Below are 20,675 nucleotides of genomic sequence, written 5' to 3' on the forward strand. Positions count from 1 at the left end.
CCCCCTTTTAGGTATACACTATATGAAATGAGATGTTGTAGTTGTTTATAGTGGATGAATGGAATCTGGGGAACTTGTACAGTTCTACCCTGTTAATAGGCAAAAATGTGGTCTTCCATCTCTTGGGAATAAGAAAATCCTACATATTTTCATTTTTAAGAATGACTCTGACTGTATTTGCACCTAGATGCCGTATGTCTCATTTCAGAGTAAAAAAAATATACAGAAAGTTTGATTAACTCATTTTAAACTTTTTACTGTGATCTCAAAAAGACAAGTGTCTTCACTAAAGTGACTGTTAGGTAGCATAAAAGCCTAGAAGCATAAAGCTGTTTGTATTCTTCTATCTAATTGAGAAACATCCTCAGTATAAAAGCCAGACTGCATGTATATTGTATTATGTGATTGTCTAGGAGGATACAGTTAGGAAATACAGGAGAAAGAGAGGGAGTTTGTAATGAGAGTGCGTGAGAGAGAGGAGAGAGAGAGACATGAAGCAGAACGTAAGCAACTGCTACTGTGAAACTGAATGAAATACGGCAAAAAAAATGCCCAGAGAATGTGTCTGCTTCTTACTCATTTTAAATTTAATACTATTTCTTACCTGTTACTTATGGGACTATAAGGATAACTTTGCCTAGACTATGTTACACCGTGCACTGTGCAAATACAGTCAAAGACCATCTCATTTCACATCCATCTTCCCTCTCCTCTTTCTTCCTTCCCTAAGCTTAAACGTAAGATGAAATAACAGAATACGGAGTGAGTATAAGAAGCTATTAGAGCCTCTGAATCAGTATGGCAAACATTTGTTCTAGTTTAAAAATAATGATAAAATTAAGTACAGGGAGAGAAGTTGTGAGGTGATCTGAGATCAACCTTATTTTTCAGTGTATGCTTTAGATCAGCTCAGTCTTAGCATTTTATATAATGTCTAAAAGCGGTTAAATTAGGATTAAACCATTTGGTACAAGGTCCTTAATGAAGTTAGTTGTGTTAAACCACACATTACAAAGCTGTTAACAGTTGTATTCTCTTTGTAACTAAGAATTCCTGGTTTAGTTAGTATTTTGGACTTTGTAGAAGAGACTGCTCTTGTACAACTCTGTCTCTCTTTGCTTTTTACGTCTCATCTCACATTTTCCAAATATGTGTAAGAACAACTGTATTATCGTGAGTGCTGTTTTGAGGATTAGATATTGTGGCAATTTCAGATCTCTTAAATATACAGCTCCTTAGACAGGGCTAGCTTTAGAACATATTTCTTAGCTCTCAAGACCAAAACCAAATCAGAGAAAAAAATGACATTGATATGGTCTAGAGGAAGGGCTTTTAGGTTTATGAAGTGTTAATGGACAGAAAATGCACTGGAGTGTAAGAATATACACTCCTCATTACATTTTCTAAATAAGGGAGCCACTGAACAGCAGAAAAATAGAACTGGGACCTTAGAGAGATCATTTGATTTACCCTGCTGCTTGAAGCAGACTCAACTCTGCTGGTAAAATTTTTGGTACACATTTGTCTGATGTGTTTTTGAACCTCTGATAACTTATGTTCTCTATCCCAATTCTCATCTATCTTCATGGTTAGAAACTTTTTCTTCCTTTCTAGCTTAAATCTCCTTTAGAGAGTAGTACAGAGGAAAAGGGACCTGGGGGTCCTGGTGGATGGCAGGATGACCATGAGCCAGCCATGTGCCCCTGTGGCCAAGAAGGCCAATGGGATCCTGGGATGTATTAGAAGGGATGTGGGCAGTAGGTCTAGAAAGGTTCTTCTCCTGCTCTACTCTGCCCTTGTGAGACCACATCTGGAATATTGTGTCCAGTTTTGACCCCCTCAGTTCAAGAAGGACAGGGATGTGGGAGAGAGTCCAGCACAGGGACACCAAGATGATGAAAGGAGTGGATCATCTCTCTTATTATGAGAGGCTGAGGCTCTCTAGCTCGGAGGAGACCGAGGGGTGACCTCATTAACGTTTACAAATACGTAAAGGACTTGTGTCAAGAGGATGGAGCCAGGCTCTTCTCAGTGATGGCCAATGATAGGACAAGGGGCAAGGGGTACAAGCTGAAACATAAGAGGTTCCAAAGAAACATAAGGAAAAACTTCTTCACTGTGAGGGTGCTGGAGCACTGGAACAGGCTGCCCAGATGAGTCGTTGAGTCTCTTTCTCTGGAGACACTCAAAACCCACTTGGACAAGTTCCTGTGTGACCTGCTCTGGCAGGGGGATTGGACTAGATGAGCTTTCAACATGCCTTCCAACCCTTAAGATTGTGTGATTCTGTGACTCTTTAGCCAGCTAGCTCTTGTCCTGTCTGCAGCAAGCGCAGAACAGTTTGGGTTAGGATAATCTCAGTTAGCAGGAGTCACTATTTTCCTTTTTGTCTGTATTCTTGTTTTTCTTAGACTGAGCAGCCCCAGTTTTTCCTTGGTTTTTGTTAGGTTTTGTTTTGTTTAGTTCTTAGGGTTTTGCTGTGGACTTATCCAGTCATCCGTATTTTTCTTGTAAATGTGGTGACTAAAATTTGAAATGTGACATTCCCCAAGGGTTTCTCTGTTCTCATGTATGAAAATAATTTTTATATCTATATGTTTATATGTCATATAAACAATATTTGTGCTTAAACATCATGGTATGGCCCTTGCCTTTTCCAGAGCAGTATGGCCATGGAATCTCTTTCTGTAGTCTTACCAGTATTGGTTGTTTAATTTCCTGCATTTACACAGCGAGTTATTGCAGCTTTGCATCTGTCTTTATCAAACTACACTCTGGAGGCTCAACAACAATTTCAATAACATTACCTGCAAATTCAGTGAGCTTATTTTCTGTTCTGTTGCCCAAATTCTTAATGCAAATATGGAATGATGTCTACTGTCAACAATTAAATAAAGCATAATTAAAATAATGAAGGGCTAAGAAGCCTGTTGACCAGAGGAAGATGGTGAGCAGGACTGGAGTTTGTTCTAGACTGTGTCTCTGGAGAAGGCTCTTCATCATCAGTGAATTTGTGTGCCTGTGTGGCAAGATAGGTAATAATTTTTGTGATTTTTTTGTCATTTCTACCTTGTCAGTACAGTGTGGCTTTTTGTTCCCTGCCCTCGGTCACATCTTAGCCTGACATTAGCAGAACACTGTAATAGCTGAGGACTCATCAAGCTGTGGAAGCTGGTGAACAGGGGAGTCTATGTGGGTATTTACAGTACACTTCAGTACTGGGAGGTTTTTTTCTTTTGTTTTTTTCTGGTAATAAGGAGAGGAGCAGCATCTTGAGCAGTGCTAGAGGAAATGCCACATGTGATGTGGGAAGATAAGTGTTGGAATATGCCTGGAGAAAATTCAGGGACTGGAAATGTACCCAAAGTCAATAATGGGTTTTAGATGGGATTGGGAGGGTGTGAGGAAGGAGCAACACAAAGTGATGTACAGCTGAGATACTGTGGGGTACTCTTTGCCTAGCAGGGTGCAAATGACAGGCAACTGAAATTGATGACTGAAAAGTTGTGACCATGACAACAGTGCCAAGCAAGACACCAAAATAACGCAAAAGAAATAGAGCCATGAAGCGGGTTTGACTAGATGATTGGGAGGGGGGAAAGTAAAAGATGTTATTAGATGATGGAATGATAAGAAAGAAGGGAAGGCAAAGGAAGACACTGGCTGAAGCAAGATGTGTCTGCACACCATTCTGGCCATCCTGAACCAGAGCCTGGGGGAACTGAAACAGACGTCCATGGTGTAGGGGAGTGCAGTCTCCCATACTGTGGCCTTGCACTAAGCACAATTGGACAGGGGCAGATCCAGGAGAGCAAAGGGATATGCTGGCTGCCATCAGGAATGGAAAGTCCTGTGATCCTGATGCTGAAGCAGGTCTTCATGATACTGAGAAACAATCTGCTGTCTGCTCTTCATTCTTCAGTAAATGACACCACTAAAACCGAAGCAGTTCAGACTCACTCCTGTGAGTCTATTCTGAATACTCCCTTCAGTACCCTGAGCTTGGGCATCCTAAGGTCACTCAGTGTCACCACTCTGACAGAGAGTTTGGATTAGGTGGTCTTTCAAAGTCCATTCCAGCCCTTGAGATTCTGTGATTCTGTAATTGTGTTTCTGCCTGGGACTGATACTTGTTAATGGGTTTTATTCCTGGCTTAGTACAAGGACAACTTGCTGGTGGCTGATCCCATTGAGTGGCTTCAGCTGTGCAAGCACCATCAGCTCTCCAGGGGAGCCAACTACTTATACGAACCAGATTCTCTCCCTTTCTCCCTGGCTGCTTGCATTGCAAACACCTCCAGCTGCCTGACTCCCCATCCTGGATGTCCTTGGTGGGTGTTGTGTCAGGGGAGGCTTTGCGGTTGCTTTGCACATCTGAGTGCCATCTCCTCCTTACATCTCTCACCTACTTCCTTCTGGAAGAGGGATGGGGAACTGCAGTGATTTCCATGTTGTGTGTCTATCTTCCTAGGAAGAAACGGAAGAAGATAGTGACCTGTCAGACTATGGAGAAGAGGTGGATGGGAAAAGGGACTCTCTTGCTGAACCATGTTTCATGCTGATTGGAGAGATTTTTGAGCTGCGAGGAAGTAAGCTGTAAACCTGTTTATTTGCTAGTGGAATCTCTTGGCCGAAAACTCTTGGGCACTTTGTAATTAGTATTTTTCTGCTTTTTCACTAAGTGGAAACGTTCTTGCAATCTGTGTAGGTAGTTTATTTGTAACAGAGCTGTTCTTCAGTAATTCATAACTTTGGTGCTTTCATTCAAAAGTAAAATTCCACTATAATGTGGTAGTAAAAATGTGACTGGGAGGGGAGAGCGTTTGCATTCAATATTCTTGAGTTTTCCATTTAAAAACAAATCTGGAAAACCTAGAAAAGTACAAACCCACGTTTTCTGTAAATGGCTGCATGTTAGAATGTATGAGTTGTGAAGAAGGAAAGATGGCTTTATTACACAACGTGTCATTGGCAGAGCAATATGATTTTAATGTCCGTTTTAAGTATGCATTTCAGTTCTGCAATTTGTATGGTGGAAGAGATGCTAGAGTGGTGGCATCTTTCAGTACTAGATTTTTTTTACATCCTCCTTTACATAACTGACTGATGGTAATAAAAAAACCCCTACTTTTGTTTCTGTTTGAATTTGCAGCCGCATTTGATGCTCTAGAAAATTATTTACAGGGTTAGTATTAGAAAATGCAGCACCTTCCAAAAATGGCAGATGTATCTTCCAAATATAGACCTTCTCGTGCTGATGAACAGCATGAAAGAAAGATTAACCCGTAATTACTGGGGAGCAGTCACATTTGGTTCCTTTATTTGAAATCAAAAGCTAACTGCATGGTTTATTTGAGTGAAGATGTTTTCAGAATTTCAATGCTGCTGCCATATGAACAACATTACCCATAGGTATGAGAGGGGTGTCAATTTCGAGGGGTTTTCTATTTTCTAGTAGAAAAAGGATTATGAGTAGTAGCTGTATGGCTCAGAAAGCTTGTAATATTCTTAAACATAGAAGTTTATGGCACAAACTGCAAATGCATCTTAGAGATATATTTATGTAATCCACAAGATTTAAAAACTGTATCACAGACAGTACAGGGAAAGCAGTCAGGAAACATGAGATCCACATACAATCAGTGACATCTTATAAAGGAATGCAACAACAGATATGTTTGCTGTAGGGGTGGGTTGGTGGTTTTTAGGGGGAAGTTTTTGGTGGGTTCCCTGATGTTATTAACCTCTTGCTCTTCATTTTCTATCTCTTTTCATTGTTCTAGTGTTCAAGTGGGTAAGGAAAACATTAATTGCACTAGTACAAGTCACTTTTGGAAGAACTATCAACAAGTAAGTAGCTGTTACTTTAACCAAACCTGAGTTGCTGTTAGATTAGAGGGGGAAAAAAAGGCTGAAAGCAGAATTGTTAAAAAAATAATCTGGACATTCTGTTGTGTATGATAACCTGCATTTGTTTTCCATAGCCTAATTTGCAAATATGTTATGTTAGTTAGAGGAGACACAGATATGTGAATTATCTTTTTCCTTATTTTTTCTCCCACGTTGGGCTTTGATTTTGGAAGAGCTCAGTATTTCATAGGATTTAATTATTTATATATACACACACATATTAAAAATATGACTTGCTATCTTCTTTTCCTGAGCAGCCTAGCTGTGAATGGTTTTTATTAGTTTGTGCTTTATCATGAAATCCCATTTTTGCTAGATGTGAAACTGGGTTTCGTTTTTAAGTAGTTTCTTCCAAACCAAATACATACTTGTCTGAAGTGACTTGAAATAATGTTTATACATGATGAGAACCATTAATTGATAAGATGAAACCTGTACATGTGTACGTGTCTGTGCACACTTATCATGTGGAAAGCTGTATCATAGGTCAGAGGAATTTTGGAAAAGTGTTCTACAGCAAAACAGGCTGTTCCCTCATCTAGACAGTGACTAGATCTGCATGTGCCAGTAAGGGTTTTAAAACCTCTCACGTATGTTACGTAGCAGTAAATTGGACAAGAAGTGATGGGAAGTTAGGCAGTTTGCACCTGGTAAAGGGATGGTCTGCTGTCTTCCTTGGGCTCTTTCTGCTGTTTCAGGCTACAGTGAGCACCACCAACTGCAGGGGGAGGCTGCTGTCTCTCTTTGTAAACCCTTCATAATGTGCTGTTGGTATCTGTGAGGGATCTTACTGCGCCTTTATCGAAACTTCCTTTATCCCCCCAGGCACACCTGTGTGCCACTAGTTTGGAGCTCACTACAATTAGTTAGATGATTTTTACGTCTTTACCCAGTAGAGCCTTTGTACTGCCCATCCTCAAAATATGTACACATTTTAGTGTAGTACTTCTAATTTGTAATACATGTTTGTGGATTACATGGAAACGTAGCCTTCTCCACATCTTGGTCAGGTGTCTGGACTGACCTAGTTCGCAGAGCACCCAGAGCTGAATACAACTTGCTGTGATGCTGGTGAAATCAGCTCAGAGACATTGGGTTAATGATGTGAAAACAAGCCTTGCTTCTGCTGCTTACTACTTTCTTTGCTCTCCGCTACTTTTTGCTACTTTCTACTACTTTCTTTTTACTTTCAGGAGTAAAAAGAATAAATCTGCATAAAATGTGAAAGACCAGCTCTGATGTGTTCCCTTCTACACTTCTTTACAGGCAAATCCGTGACACAGTACACTGGATGTTTAGTGAAGCAATGCTCGTTTACTACATTGGTGTGTTTCGAGATGCTTTTTGGCCAAATGGAAAGTTAGCTCCGCCACCGAGAGCCAAGAGCGACGAACAAAAGCAAGAGACAAAACAGAGAGCACAGCAAAAACTACTTGAAAACATTCCAGGTGAGATCACTTTCATTCTGCTGAATCACAGGTTAAGTAACTAGTAAGGAAACTGTTCAATCAAATACTATTCTGATGCATTTTAGGTATTTTCTGTAGAGTTGTAAGGCATAGTTGTTTACATAAATAAATATATTTCTGGCCTTTTTTGTTGCCTCTCCTGTCTATCTGGTAAAGGGCATGGGTTTGGGTATTATTGTGGATGCAAATTCCAGTATTGCTGTACTTTTGTACATAATACCTACGTTAAGCCAAGACTCTCCATGCTGGTTCTCAGGAGCAAATAGCAGTGGTTCTACTCCGTGGAAATACTTGATAAATAGGGAGAGTGACACCACCCCAATTACTTTGTCCTCTTACATTTAAAATTGAAGAGGGAGGTCTGCCCACGCCATCAGCGTTGTGTGTTGCTGTCTATTTCTGATAAGAGGTTTCAGGGCACTGAATGTTAGAGACACCTGCAGACTGGACAGAAGCACCCTAGATTGAGTGGAGTTTCCAGTACTTCCCTTTGCCTGCCCTGACACCCCAAGCCCAAGCAGCTTCCTCTTCAGCATGTGGTTTTCTGGGCACTGTTCTGAGATCCTCCACCATGTCCTATTCACCGCACAGGTTATCCAGCTCCATAGCTCTGAATCTTCAGATATCATGTAAACACAAAGACATTTAACTAGGAAGAACAGAAATCATTCCATTTAGGCCTTGGAAATGCACTTACATGTAGCTTGAATACTTTTTCCCTTCCCTCCATCTGAATAGAATGTACTTTAATGAACTATTTTATGGCTCCACAGAGATATCTCATACACTCCCATGCATTAGGCTGCTCAGTCAACTGCTGCAAAAATAGCAACAGCTATGCATGTAATATATTCATCATTTGATGTGTAAACAAACCTCCATTTACTCTCTGTTACATACTCACACACCTTACCTAGCCTTCCATAGTCAGTTTGTCGTCTTGTTTGTTCGTTTCTGATTTGGAGAGGTAACATCAGGACGTAGCTGAATGCACTTTAACGATGAAGCAGTGGATCACTTCTCTAATGTAATCCAAAATTGAAATGATTGACTCAGTAAGCAGATAAGAAAATTTTTGTGGGAAGTATCTTCTGTAAAGATTGAGAGGCAATTAAAGTGCCAAATGTGCTTTAACTGTTGTAGGAATTATGTCTTCGTGGCTGAAGGCGCAATTTAAGCGAATGGCTTAATAACATACAAGATGAGACTTTGCAAGGTGAATTACCAAAAAGGCATACCATAGATCATGTTAAAACACCTAAAATGCTCTAATTGAGGTGCATATGCTGTAATTTAACTTGGGGAACTTGAGAATAAGGGTGTCTTTTTAACCTGTGACCTAAGTTACCTGTGTGTTTTTAAAAGAGTGGTGAATGGTGACTGTGTATCTTGTAGCCAAGGCTGTGGGTTTGTTTCCCCTCCTTTAAGGGTAATAGTGTTAGCTGGAGGTTTTGCCTAGCATGATTGAAACAATACAAGCTGAAGTAATGTTTGTTGCAGATACTCTGCAGAGTCTTGTTGGACAACAAAATGCCCGTCATGGTGTAGTGAAAGTGTTCAATGCGTTGCAAGAAAGAAAGGCTAACAAGCATCTACTCTATGTGAGTAACCAGAAGAGTGGCCTTTTAACTTTATAATCCTATTAATTGCTGAGCTCTGCTCACTTAGTATTAAAGCCTGGGGTGTGTGTTTTTTGCAGTGATTTACATTGGACTGTTGTTCAATGTGCAAGTAACTTTTTAAATCATAAAGATAAATAAATAGAAAAGTACAGCACCTGCTTAGATGGGGTGGGATATCCCTGTCTGGAAGCAGCTGCCTGTGGCACTTGCCTTCTTTCATTTCCCATATTGCCTTTCATATCTTTCGTATTCTCATATTCCACAAACATGCTTTGGGATGAAGGAAAAGTAATTGCACAAGTGATGATTAGAGGGACCTTATGTGCTTGCCGTAGCTTTGATGCTCTAAATGTGACAGAAAGAAATGCTCATTTGGCTCCTGTGCTCATCTTTAACTCTCTTGTGTTTTACAGGTTTTGCTGGAACTGCTGCTGACTGAACTGTGTCCTGAGCTAAGAGCTCATTTAGAGCAGCTTAATGCCACTTAGGTTTGAATCTGCACAATTGGACCACTAGAGAAATGTCTATGTCCAATAATAGACATGAAACTTATTTTCCTCTTTTCCATAGAGGGCTGAGGACTATGATTATTTTTAGCATTTTTTGTTCCTCTTGAGTTTTTTTTGTGAAGTAAACAGACTTGAAAAGATCTGATGCTGTAGTAGGGTAGACAAAACGATGCTGTATAGTTGCCAATTTTTATTTAAATTGTTCTATTTGACTACTCTTCTGTTTCAAATATAGATTGAAAAATAAATGTTCATATAAGCTCAAAGAAACCAGAAAATATTTTAAACATTTATGAAAAGCAATTTTGCTTATAGTGGTAAACTAATGAATGTTGTACAGTTCTAAACTCCTCACTGAGGATCTGAGCATTCCTTTTTTTCTTGTGTATTGAAGAAGCCTTGTTGTGCAATACTACATGTAAAGCTATTGTGAAAATTTTATCAGTTTTGTTTTTACCAAAGATTTCCCATAGTTTGAGGCATTTGTAAGCAATAAATAACCCAACTGGACTGCGGTACTTGATCCTGAGGATGTACTGACAACTAATGAATGAGTTTGGCAGCACTGATTTCATAAGGAGTATTTACGTTACTTTGAAGTCTGTGTCGAAAATACGTATTGTAAACTGGTGTGTCCTTACAGAATGCCTGTGTTCAATGTTAGCTCAGAGATTAGTGCTTATGAATTGCTTCTATGAATGATGAAGTAGACACTTAATTAAACCATTCTAATAACTTCCCTGATATTACTCAGGGCTGTTTTATTCCAATACCCTGACTTCAAACAACCTTCAAATCTTTCCCTTATTTTATACAAGGAAGGAAAATTGTCTTCAGTGGTTTTTTTTAATTTATGTAAAGATATGTAAATATGGTCTTAATGCACATCTAAATAATTAAACATCATCAAAAATCCCTAGGTGACACTCAGGACTTTCTTTTAAATTCAGTACAGTTGTGCTCTTAGAAGAACAACTTGCAGTTGTGACTGGCTACATCGTAAGGTACCCAAACTCCACATGCTGTATTTAATTCACTGTTTTTAGTAACAACCATCCTTCTGTTCCAACTCTTTCATGAAGTTTTTCAAGACACAGCAGAGTCCTAAGAAGCAAGCCAAATTCTGCACATACAGTTTTACAAGAAAACAGGTATTTAGAAATATGCAGGCTTACCATAGCAATCAGCAAAATTTGCTAGTGGTGAATCAAAGTGTCTTTTGATAGAAGATTCAGCATGACATTGCTCAGACATACACACTCCTAGCCAATTCAACTATTTCTAATGCAGAGGCAATGTAAAGGTGATATGAAGGAGGACAGAGGAGAACACGCCTCATGTAGAGGACATGATTGTTGAATGTTTCCATACTAATGGGGTTTTTCCATAGCTCTCTGAGTGACATTTTCTACTTTTGGATGTTGACATGGTTTGAACTGTAAAGCTTAGTGTCATACAGGCCAGTTTCCAACTTTGAGTCTCTGCAGTCTAAGAGTAAAATGTTTCAAGACGCCCAAGTAGATCTAGATGCATTAGAAAAGCTTGCAAAAATATACACACCACTAACGAAGGTCAAGATGTAAAATGGTCGTGACCAGTGAGTGGGTTGCATGTGAAAACTGGACAAGTTTGAGTTCAAGCTTTTCAGAGTATTAAAATTTAATGTTTAAATACTGAAAATGCAGAAATGGACAGAAACGTTTTTATTTGGTTTTGGTTTCATTTGGGTGCTATATAGCAGTATGCCACAAAGAAGATGGGACATCTGCCTCAGCACTATGTTCTTAAACCTTAAGTCTTCAGCACCATTACAAAATGTCTGCCTTTGCCTCATCTTAGTTGAGTGTGAGAGGGGTTTTTTTTAGGTAAAAAAGAATCAGTACACTGCTTTAAATAATAATCTATAGAAAGCTGAAAAGCAAGCAGTAGTAAGGGATCAACAGTCTGATTTCACGAGCTTAAAGATGTTTTACTGTAGGAAATACGTTTATATACCAGTCACAAAGGAAACACTAAATTCTCCCAAGATTTGCTGCCAGTTCAAGGTCAGAAGCAACAGCAGGATCCAGAAGGCACGCCTTTGAAAACAAAGAATAGGGAGTTCTACTTGATAGCTAAAACAACATTATATGTTGTCAATATAACATTAATAAGATCATTAAGTTTTGTTGACATTATCTGAGATAATCAACTTGTTAAAATATTAAAGAGTTAATATCTTCAGCTTTAAATCCCTGTTTGTGATGCCATGTAAGAATAATTCAGTATTTACAATAAGCATACTTGACTGCAGTATTAGGCTTGGGTTTAATTTTTTATTGTGTTTGTTGTTACGGCATGTGCTGGCTCCACAGTCGTAGAGAAAGCTGATTACAGGCTGGATCTGTTTCATTCACTTCCATCATCTGTACAGTACCCACTGCCTGTGGAAACCCTGACTTCTTTCCCATCTCTTTCAAAGCTGACTGGAGCTAAGAATGGTAGGCCAAAATCACACCTGAGCAGGTAGTTAAACAAGCAAACTCAGTTTCCATTTTGATTGGGTGTTATTGTCCAGTTAACAGAGAGTAATTTTCCAGGTACAAAAGAAACTGAACACACCCACAACCCTCGCCTTTTACTTGTTCTGAAGTTATTGCTTCAGGTAGCTTCCTTGTTTATTTTCTGTTCCTTCTCTTTTGTGGTTGATGTAGAAATGCATGGCACCAGTCAATAGAAATTAGCTCTTTATGCTAAGAATCTGGTGACATTCCTTGATGAGTCTCAGATGTGCAGCTACAGAATGATGAGCAAACGTTCTAATTTTCTTTCTGTTGTGGTGGTTACACTAGACCTGAAGGAAGACAGGGGCAAGGGCTGTACTGGCACAAAGGCATGCAACACGGTAATCCTGATGGGCCCTTGCCTTCAGACTTAACTAGGACTATTGGCTACAGTGTTCCTAACACCCCAGCTTATATTCCTTTTCTGATCTCCTCCTCGTCACGTCCTCTAGAACACTTTTCACAGCAGGAAACAAAATGTTTAAAATATATGTATTCTGAGGAAGACCTGCTCAGCTAGGCCTCTGGTATCTGTGGCTTCCCTGAGTAAGGAGCCACAACAATTGTTATTTGACAATTTATCTACATAACTCTCCATTGTTTTGGATTGCACTGAGCTGGACATCAGAGTATTCTACTTGCAGAAACAAATGGTCTCCATGTGCACAGAAATCACAGAGTGTCTCTGAAGCACAGATCCGGTCTCACTACGCTCCCTTCAGTTGGCATAATCGTCTTCCCTTGAGTGAACCTTTAGGTGTCACTGGTGTTATTTAGTAAACTCATCTTCTAGAAGCCATTATTGAACGTTTTTCCTCAAGCAATAAATCTTACTTCAACCTTTGAACTTAAAAATATGACCTGTGTTTTCCCCTGGGAATCAGTAGATCCTCAGTTACTACTGGAAATGTAAACATAAGCATAACAAACAGTTATGAATTATTTAAGTATTTTTATTGAAGGCTGTAATTGTTAAAAGAGTCTAAAGTAGAGACAAAAACCTGTGATTTTCCTGTTTGAGAGAATGACAGATAGCAAAGCATTTGGGGATGAAATTACTCAAATCGTTTAGCTGATTTATTGTGCAAGTTACTAAGCTCTCAGAGGCGGCGATTATCACAGAATTTGTTGTGGTGTTTCCTTAAGCAAGTGGGCAGATCATATCATCTTTAGTAATTTTTAGTAATTTTCAATGTATTTCTATTACTCTGCATTTTCTTCCACAGATGATCTGTAAAGGTCACAACCCCTACCATTCTGATTCAGTGACTATTTTTTTAATATAAATAATCTTGGAGTCTTTAACCAAGTAGCAAATTTAAAGACTCAAATCCAAGGTATCCCTCAGCTTCCTGAGATATAAATTAGTTGGTAAGACTTTCCCAACTTACCATAGAATAGTACTTTTTGGCAGCAGCTTGATCTTGCTGTACACCCAGGCCACGCTGGAGGCACCTGGCCAAGTAGAAAGCAGCCATGGCAGCCCCCTTGGCTACATACTTAGGAAGACAGTTGGTCACCTTTGCCAGCATCTCAATGTCATCACTTGCTGTAGCCCTGGTGTGGAATTTACAGCATGAGGTCAGTTCCTGTTATCCATGCAATAATTTAAGTTACCTGTATATGACTCAACCATGCCTCCTTTCCATTTGCATCATTACCCAGAGGAAGCTGAAACCTACATATGTTCAGCAGCCTGATGAGGATTCTCCTGTCTCTGATTTGAAGTTAGTCTTATTAAATAGCAAACAAGTATCTACTTTTGCAGCCACTTTCACTGTAGTTATACTAGTTACAAAAAGCAGCATGTTTTGTGCTACTTTCCCTATTATATATAAAATTATCTATAATTATATTAAATATATGTATTAAAAATGAATACACATGTGGGAGAAAGGCAAAGCTCTTATTTGATATTGTTGAGCAGCCATATCTAGTGGAAGATGTCTCTGCCCACAGCAGTGGGGTTGGAAGTAGATGACCTTGAAAGGGCCAACCCAAACCATTTCATGGTTCTATGATTCTAAAATTCAAAGTTCTTACTGGGATAGTGGCAAATCATAGTAATCTAGAGGTCTTGGACATTCTTGAGACCCTCAGGTTATAAGACCCACTTAGGACAAGTGCTTACAATTCTTTTCTTCTATGTGCATCTGTCTGCTTGCTGTCCTTGTTTTCAGCATGTTGCTTTTACTAAGAACCGTTTTAAGAGTCAGAGGAACAAAGTGAACATTGTTCTAACTCTCAGGCTGTTAGTCTTAAAACTGAAACCCTGGGGCCCCAAATCCTTTCCTGATAACAAACACTAATTAAATGCTTCTTCACACATTTCGGTTTTTGTTGTGTCAAAAAGTCACAGCTTTGACAGAAAAATGAAAGGAAAGCACAAGTCTTTCCAGTTTTTAGCTACTCCCTATGAATCAGTGTTTACAAAAAACTGTTCTGAACTAACCCTCTGCAAGTCAACACCCAATAAATCACTTCAATGTGTTGAGAGCAATGTTCTCCCCCCTAGTTTGGTCCCATTAACAAATATAGTAACACAAGAGAAAAAAACCCTAAAGACTTACTATTTCAAATATAGTATCAATAACCTATTACCTCTTTTCTCTTTCCTGATATATAGCATTTTTGCCTTCCTTTCCAAAAGATACACAGTGGGATGCTGATGCAAATAACACCCAATCAAATCAGGCAAAAAATCTAGTTCAGCACAGTTGGCTTCAAGAACATACCACAGCAATGGGTAAGTAGAACTGTATGAGGTAACAAAACTGAAGCAGCAGCAGCAGCTAACCCAAACTCCAAATATTAGTCAAGGCTATACTGTAGGTAGTCACATAATGTTTGTATGTTTGTACACTAAGTAATACGTTGTGTAGTTGGTGTAACAAAGGAGAACAAACAAATTGTAGCAGAAATGGTGCTGGTGAGATTTTTGCCTCAAGGCCAACTACAATCCTAGTTAAGTAGAACTCTGAAGTATGGTGGCAAGTATCTTTTGGTTTGGAAGTTGTCTTTTCTGGCTGTGGTAAGGGATTTCATAGCTATTCTCTGCAATCACAATTGCAGCTGATAAAGTGTATTGTTTACTTGTCCAAATAATTGATGTGCAGCATTGACTGGAGGAGATGCTTTCAAAGCAAGACAAGCTAGACCAGACTTGAATAGCTATCAATCTACTTGCAGTTCAAGAGACAGAAAAGCAGCAGTTCAGAGAGAAAACAATCCTGTTCAGTAGTGAGTATAGCAAACAGTGTTCATTGCTGAACTAAATTACCGGAGGTACTGCTCTGCTGGGGTGTACAGGGTGCAGCTTCTTGTTTACTGCAGGGCAGTAGCAGCAGCTTCATAAACGCACAACAAAAACCACGAATGCTGTTTTGTGGGACTTGTGCAAGTAGTCAGTGTCTCTGCAGCTTGTTTCCAGCAAGTTAATAATCTGGTTGACAGATTAAACTTCTCTAACGTATCTGGCCAGCTCTGGAGGTTTGTCACAGAAATGTGCTGTTCAGCAGCTATAGAACTGGTACCAGCATTGCCTTCCTCCTCTGTGACTAATTCAAAGTACAGATGCTTGATCCAGGTTTGCTTTGTTTAATATTGCAGCCTGTACCAGAAGTTGCTGTTTTTGCAGTACACAAACCATTCCATAGTATGCAGGTAGAGGAGCAAGCCCCCTGTGATAGCTGTGGAAGGGCCGGTGGAGATTGCCCAGCTGTGGGTCAGACACTGCCTCTACACCAGCCTGCAGGTGCCTGTTTTATAGCTTAACAACACCTGTATAGTATGCAGTCCCTTGAGCGGCAGCTGATGAGAAGCTGAAGGGTGATAATTTGGTACTGTGCAGCACCTACTCCTAGGTCCTGGGCTGTGCTGCTCAGTGTTTACTGCAGCATCCCACCACTGTCCTGTACAGGACGTGGAACTAGACCAAAGCCTGTTGAGCTACAGCACAAGGAAATAATGGGCTGGAAGGCAGTGGGTGGAAACCACGCTGAGATGGGGGATGTAGAAAATGGAAGAGTTTTTGCAGGGGTTGAAAAGGCATTGGTGAAGGCAGGAGCCCAGAGCAGATTGTGGACTGAGATGATGGGAGGAGGCAGGGTTGAGTGTGAGTGCCTGCTTGGTCTACTCGAGAGTCTAGTTCAAGGCTGGTTTGCTTCACAGGACCAGAAAGAATGGTTCTAACTGTACTTGAATAATTGAGAACCTTATAGTATTAATTTTGTGTGTGATTTGCTATTCCCTCTTTAAGGATGAGGTCTTGCAATTCATTATCTCAAATGTTTCTTGAGTTTGAGAGATGAGAGTATGAACTTAACCATTTGAATCCAAGTTCTATGGCCTTACATGAAGAACTAAAATAAAAAATAAAGAGAAATTAACTTCACCTTTTGGCTACTGCAGCAGCCGTTGAGTAAAATTTTCTGTTGTAATAATATTCCACAAGATGGCCTTGAGCATAGATGTTTCCACGTTCAGCTGCTTCTTGCAAACACTCCAAAGCAGCCTTAGTGTTTTGACGTATACCTTGTCCATAAAGATACATAACACCAAGTGCTCCCTGTGATTCCAAGTTTCCATTGCCACATGCTTCCGAATGCCAGAAAAAGGCCTAAGCAAGAGGCACAAAGGTAGGAATACGTATTTACTGCCACTGCTTTTTTTTTGCATAGTTTCCATAAAAGCTTTTACATTAACCAGCCTGTACCAAGGGCATATACGTAAAAATATGCAGGTTCTTTGTGAAGCTTTTAAACCTGCATCAGTTTACTGTCTGAGCTGTCAGTCAGTGACACCTGGTTGATTTCTGAAGGGTACCAAGGCTGACAAACTGTAATCTATTATATCCTTCTCCCCTAGAGTCCCAATTAAAACAGAAAAAAAAAAAAAACCATGAAAAAAAGACATCTCATGTGGCAGTTTCAGGTGGGCCAAAAGGAGGGATTCTGGCCATCTGATCCTAGGGGCTTAAATGGATGATAATGCTTAGCAGTACTTTAAATACAGTTTTTTACTGTAATACAGTCAAATGTGTTGCTGTGCTCTTTCTGTGGAATTCAGAAATAATTGGAACTTGTACAAATGGGCTTTACCTTCTTCAGATCTTTTAGAACTGACACGGAATAAAGCATTCCCAAAGTACTCTGAGCCTTCACGCTTGCTTTTGGGTTCCCATGGTCTGCAGCAATAAGCCATAACCTAAGAAAACGGGGACAAAGAAAGTTTAAGTGACACGCATCATCTGAGGATCTACTCACTGGGGAGATTACTGACTGCTGTTACCTTTCTGCCTCTTCAGTTGACTGCTTCACACCACATCCTTCATAATACGCTCTGCCGAGATTGTAGGCAGCTGCAAACTTCAAGTGTCTTGCTTTTGGGGAATCAGAGTCCAGTATTTTCTTCATGTATTCCACTCCCTTTTCCTAAAATTGAGATATTTCAGTTGTTATATTCATAGTGGGAAGAGGATGAAATAAAGAACTTGAGAATCCACTGACTTCTGCAAGACAAGTAGTTTTTTCCCCTGTGAGGAAAGGCTGAGGAAAACCATTGTAGGACAGTCTGGAGAACACTGTTGTCCCAAAGCAGAATCGATCCTTAGTTATTAGACAGCCCCTAGATTTTTTACTCCAGCATAGTTTCAATGTGAAACATTTCCTTAGACATATTTATTTGATATTATATTACTCTTCCTTGTTGATAAAAATTTTCTCAAAGATGTTCTTGTGCCTACATCAAAGAATGTCACATCCTAAACTTGCTACATTTTCAGTTTTAGACTTCTGTAATCTTTTCCATATTGCATGATGTATCTGAACTCATAAAACAACCTTAACAGAGGGCAGTGACACAATAGCTCTGAAGTTCCTCCACTAAAAATACCTTAGATTCATAATGGACAAAAAGTGATAACATTAAATAAGCAAATGGGGAACATTGCATATGAGCAGCTGTCTCTGTGTCATTCAAGGATCTCCTCAGTATTTGGTAAACAAGATTTACACTGTTAGGATTTAGCATGGACATCCTGTTTAAATACACTAGCAATAATCCTTTATAAAAGATTCCTCTCTTTTTTTGCCACTCATACCACATTAAAAAAAGCTGTACTGAAATGTTTATTCACAGGTAAACCAGGGCAGTAATTACACAGGCATGCAGCATAACAGCTCAAACCAACCACCTCTAAAAAGCACTAGAATACTTTCTGCTCTGCTGATAGTCCTCTAAGCAGTAAGACAGAAATCCAAATTATAAATACACATATGCTCAAAACTCTTCTCTCTTTAATGATGGCTGGAAAGCATCTCTACTTTGTGAGAGTAATTCCAAAGCAAAGACCTGTTTATCTTAAACTAAATAATCAAGCTTGCAAAGAAGCTCTCAGTAATGATCAGATACTGTTAAAAGATAAATAAAAGGTGTAGAGCTAGATTACTCACAGGATCTTCTTTTGTGCCCAGTCCATCATAGTGCATGACACCAAGCTGATACATTGCTTGAAAATCTGTATCCTTGATTTTTTCAAATTGTGTTAATGCTTCTTCATACAGCCCCTGGGAAAGAGAATAAACAATGAAGTACCCAGTAGAAAAGAGATGTACAGCAGCTTAACTCTCTAGTAATTACTTTCTATGGGTTGACGTGTAACTGGAGCATTTCCTTCATAAACAAAGAACAAACACTTGCAAGCATCTAAGTGGCAGAAAACAGAAAATAGTCAACAGCCACAAGAATGTTGGATAGGATGGAAGCATTTAAGACTTTCAAACGACTTTTTATTGCTTTAATAGATATTTTTAAAAACCCACAAATATAAGTAGCGGTATGTAAACATCATCTCTGAAACCAAAAGATGTTCTGACAGCTCTTCTTCCTCTCGCTCCATATGCCATCTTTTTAGTTTAAGGAGATAACAGTCTAATTTGGATGCCCTGCCCTCTTCCTGACATCCCGTAACCTAGATGAGCTATTCTTGTACTTGAAGGGTTTAAGAGTCTGTTTTTGTATCTCAGCTGAGGGCTGGTTTCACAAAGACTAAACTCAGATGTCTGAAGCCTCCATGCACCCAGCTGTCTGCCCTACATTTCTTAAGATGGGATCACCTGTAACAGAAGAGATATTTTCACTTCTAAGAAAGAATCTTGGAGCATGTTTGCTTCTGCATTAAGGCAAAGAAGAAACTGTATTTAAAAATATATGGTTAAACAACTGTAATGTAACAGTTAACTGAGCCTGGTGTCCTTCCTGAACAGGAAGGAGTACAGGAGGCACCTGTACTCTCACTTTTCCTGAGAATTCCGTGCTATAAGGAGGAGTCATGTGGCTCCAACTGGGCAATGATCTTTTCTAACATCTGAAATTGCAGTGCTATAAGAACATGCATTTTTAAGTGCTACAGACCTATGTGCAAAAATCTAGGAATTAAATCCTGCTCAAAGAATAAATTTAGAGCTGGGTAGCAATATATAACACAGACATCCAAGACAGTCCAAGAAATGGACAGGTCTTCTGCTCCATGGAGTCAGTCTTGATTGTGACAAAACCAGACAATTAATTAACAAAAACATTAAGGACAGGGAAAGCAGAAACCCTGAGTAAATTAATTCTGTTCCTGCTGCAGACCCTGAGACTGACTGACACTGTGCCACAAGCTGCACAGTAAACAGTAGCGAGCCTTGGCACGTCACGTTTGAAAATAAGTGAAATGGTCCTTGTGCTCTGTCAGAATAACTGAGAATAACTCTGTATATAAATAATTTGAATAACTGTATATATAACTAACTAGAATAACTAACTGTATCAACATAACTAAGTTACTCTAAATTTCACAGGAAATGGAGGTTTAAATTCACCTTCCAGCAACAGTCATACACTGTTCCCTGAGCACTTACTTTCAAATACACAGGCGACCAGTTGTAGCTCAAGTGGGCAGGGACAGAAATCTCAAGGATAACATGTTTCAACAAGTAGTATCAAAACTGGTGGCTAGGTAGGAAACAAAGATAAAAGGTGTGTCTTGGGTCAGGGACCTACAGTACCACAGTAACTGAAAACAAGGTGTGTTGTGTTTGGCCAGTCAGCTGGCCAAAAAATATCCTGCTGGGCTTGGAAGATCGATGTAGGGAAGGCTACTGCTTACTTACCTGGTGTTCCTTAGGAGACTGGGGTTGGGGGACACTTGGAAGACACCACTAGATGCTTGGGGAAAGAGCAGGAAAACAGTATTTAGGGGGAACACTTGGTTATTTTCATGGGGAAAAAACAGGCATAGGCATCTCTTGTTGTTGTTGTTTGGGTTTTTTTTTCCAATGAAATGGTATTGCAAACCGACAGCTTTATAATATTTACTTATAAAAAGGGAACCACAACCTCTTCGTAATACAGTTGTCCTTTCAGAAACCGTGCCAGAGGATCTCCGCCTGCCGCTCTCCTCTCCAGCAGCTCCTCTGCGTGTGCAAATGAAACAGCATGGCAGCGCTCCTCTGCTTAGAAACAGACGGACGTGTGAGTGCCTCCCAAAACAGATGGAACCGCATCTATGAGCCCACTAAAGCACTGAAGCTGGTGGGGAGCCCCTTCTATTGCATTTTTTAAATGACTTAAGAGGTG

General features: G+C 39.6%; 2 protein-coding genes across 3 annotated transcripts in view; one reads left to right on the forward strand and one right to left on the reverse strand.

Annotated features, from left to right (window-relative positions):
- SNX25 (sorting nexin 25) overlaps positions 1-10,254 on the forward strand; it is a 91,204-nt gene extending 80,950 nt beyond the window's left edge. The window contains exons 15-19 of the mRNA XM_061994339.1: positions 4,472-4,589; positions 5,784-5,850; positions 7,177-7,358; positions 8,880-8,980; positions 9,415-10,254. Of these exons, the coding sequence (XP_061850323.1) occupies positions 4,472-4,589; positions 5,784-5,850; positions 7,177-7,358; positions 8,880-8,980; positions 9,415-9,489 (543 nt within the window). The 3' untranslated portion in view covers positions 9,490-10,254. The remainder of the gene's footprint in view (positions 1-4,471; positions 4,590-5,783; positions 5,851-7,176; positions 7,359-8,879; positions 8,981-9,414) is intronic.
- Positions 10,255-11,427: 1,173 nt separating this feature from the next.
- On the reverse strand, positions 11,428-20,447 carry LRP2BP (LRP2 binding protein). Of its 2 annotated transcripts, none has more exons than XM_061994344.1 (7): positions 20,415-20,447; positions 18,506-18,619; positions 17,343-17,485; positions 17,153-17,258; positions 16,448-16,671; positions 13,445-13,610; positions 11,428-11,588 (listed from the first exon to the last, which is right to left on the reverse strand). In XM_061994344.1, exons 2-7 carry the CDS (start codon positions 18,557-18,559, stop codon positions 11,523-11,525), a joined length of 759 nt encoding a protein of 252 aa, XP_061850328.1. In that variant the 5' UTR covers positions 18,560-18,619; positions 20,415-20,447; the 3' UTR covers positions 11,428-11,522. The 2 variants fall into 2 exon arrangements, with proteins under 2 accessions (XP_061850328.1, XP_061850329.1); XM_061994345.1 differs by lacking the exon at positions 20,415-20,447 and adding an exon at positions 19,958-20,038.
- Between the last annotated feature and the right edge of the window lie 228 nt (positions 20,448-20,675).

This window comes from Colius striatus, chromosome 3 (genome assembly GCF_028858725.1).
Source record: "Colius striatus isolate bColStr4 chromosome 3, bColStr4.1.hap1, whole genome shotgun sequence".
Classification (NCBI taxonomy): domain Eukaryota; kingdom Metazoa; phylum Chordata; class Aves; order Coliiformes; family Coliidae; genus Colius; species Colius striatus.

Bases quoted from the DNA above. Each gene is read 5' to 3' on its own strand.
- LRP2BP (XM_061994344.1), bottom strand. From the start codon at position 18,559: ATGTATCAGCTTGGTGTCATGCACTATGATGGACTGGGCACAAAAGAA. The intron at 17,486-18,505 runs GTGAGTAATCTA...TCTCAATTTTAG, and splicing joins TGGGCACAAAAGAAGATCCT to GAAAAGGGAGTGGAATACAT. The intron at 17,259-17,342 runs GTAACAGCAGTC...CCGTTTTCTTAG, and splicing joins TCAACTGAAGAGGCAGAAAG to GTTATGGCTTATTGCTGCAG.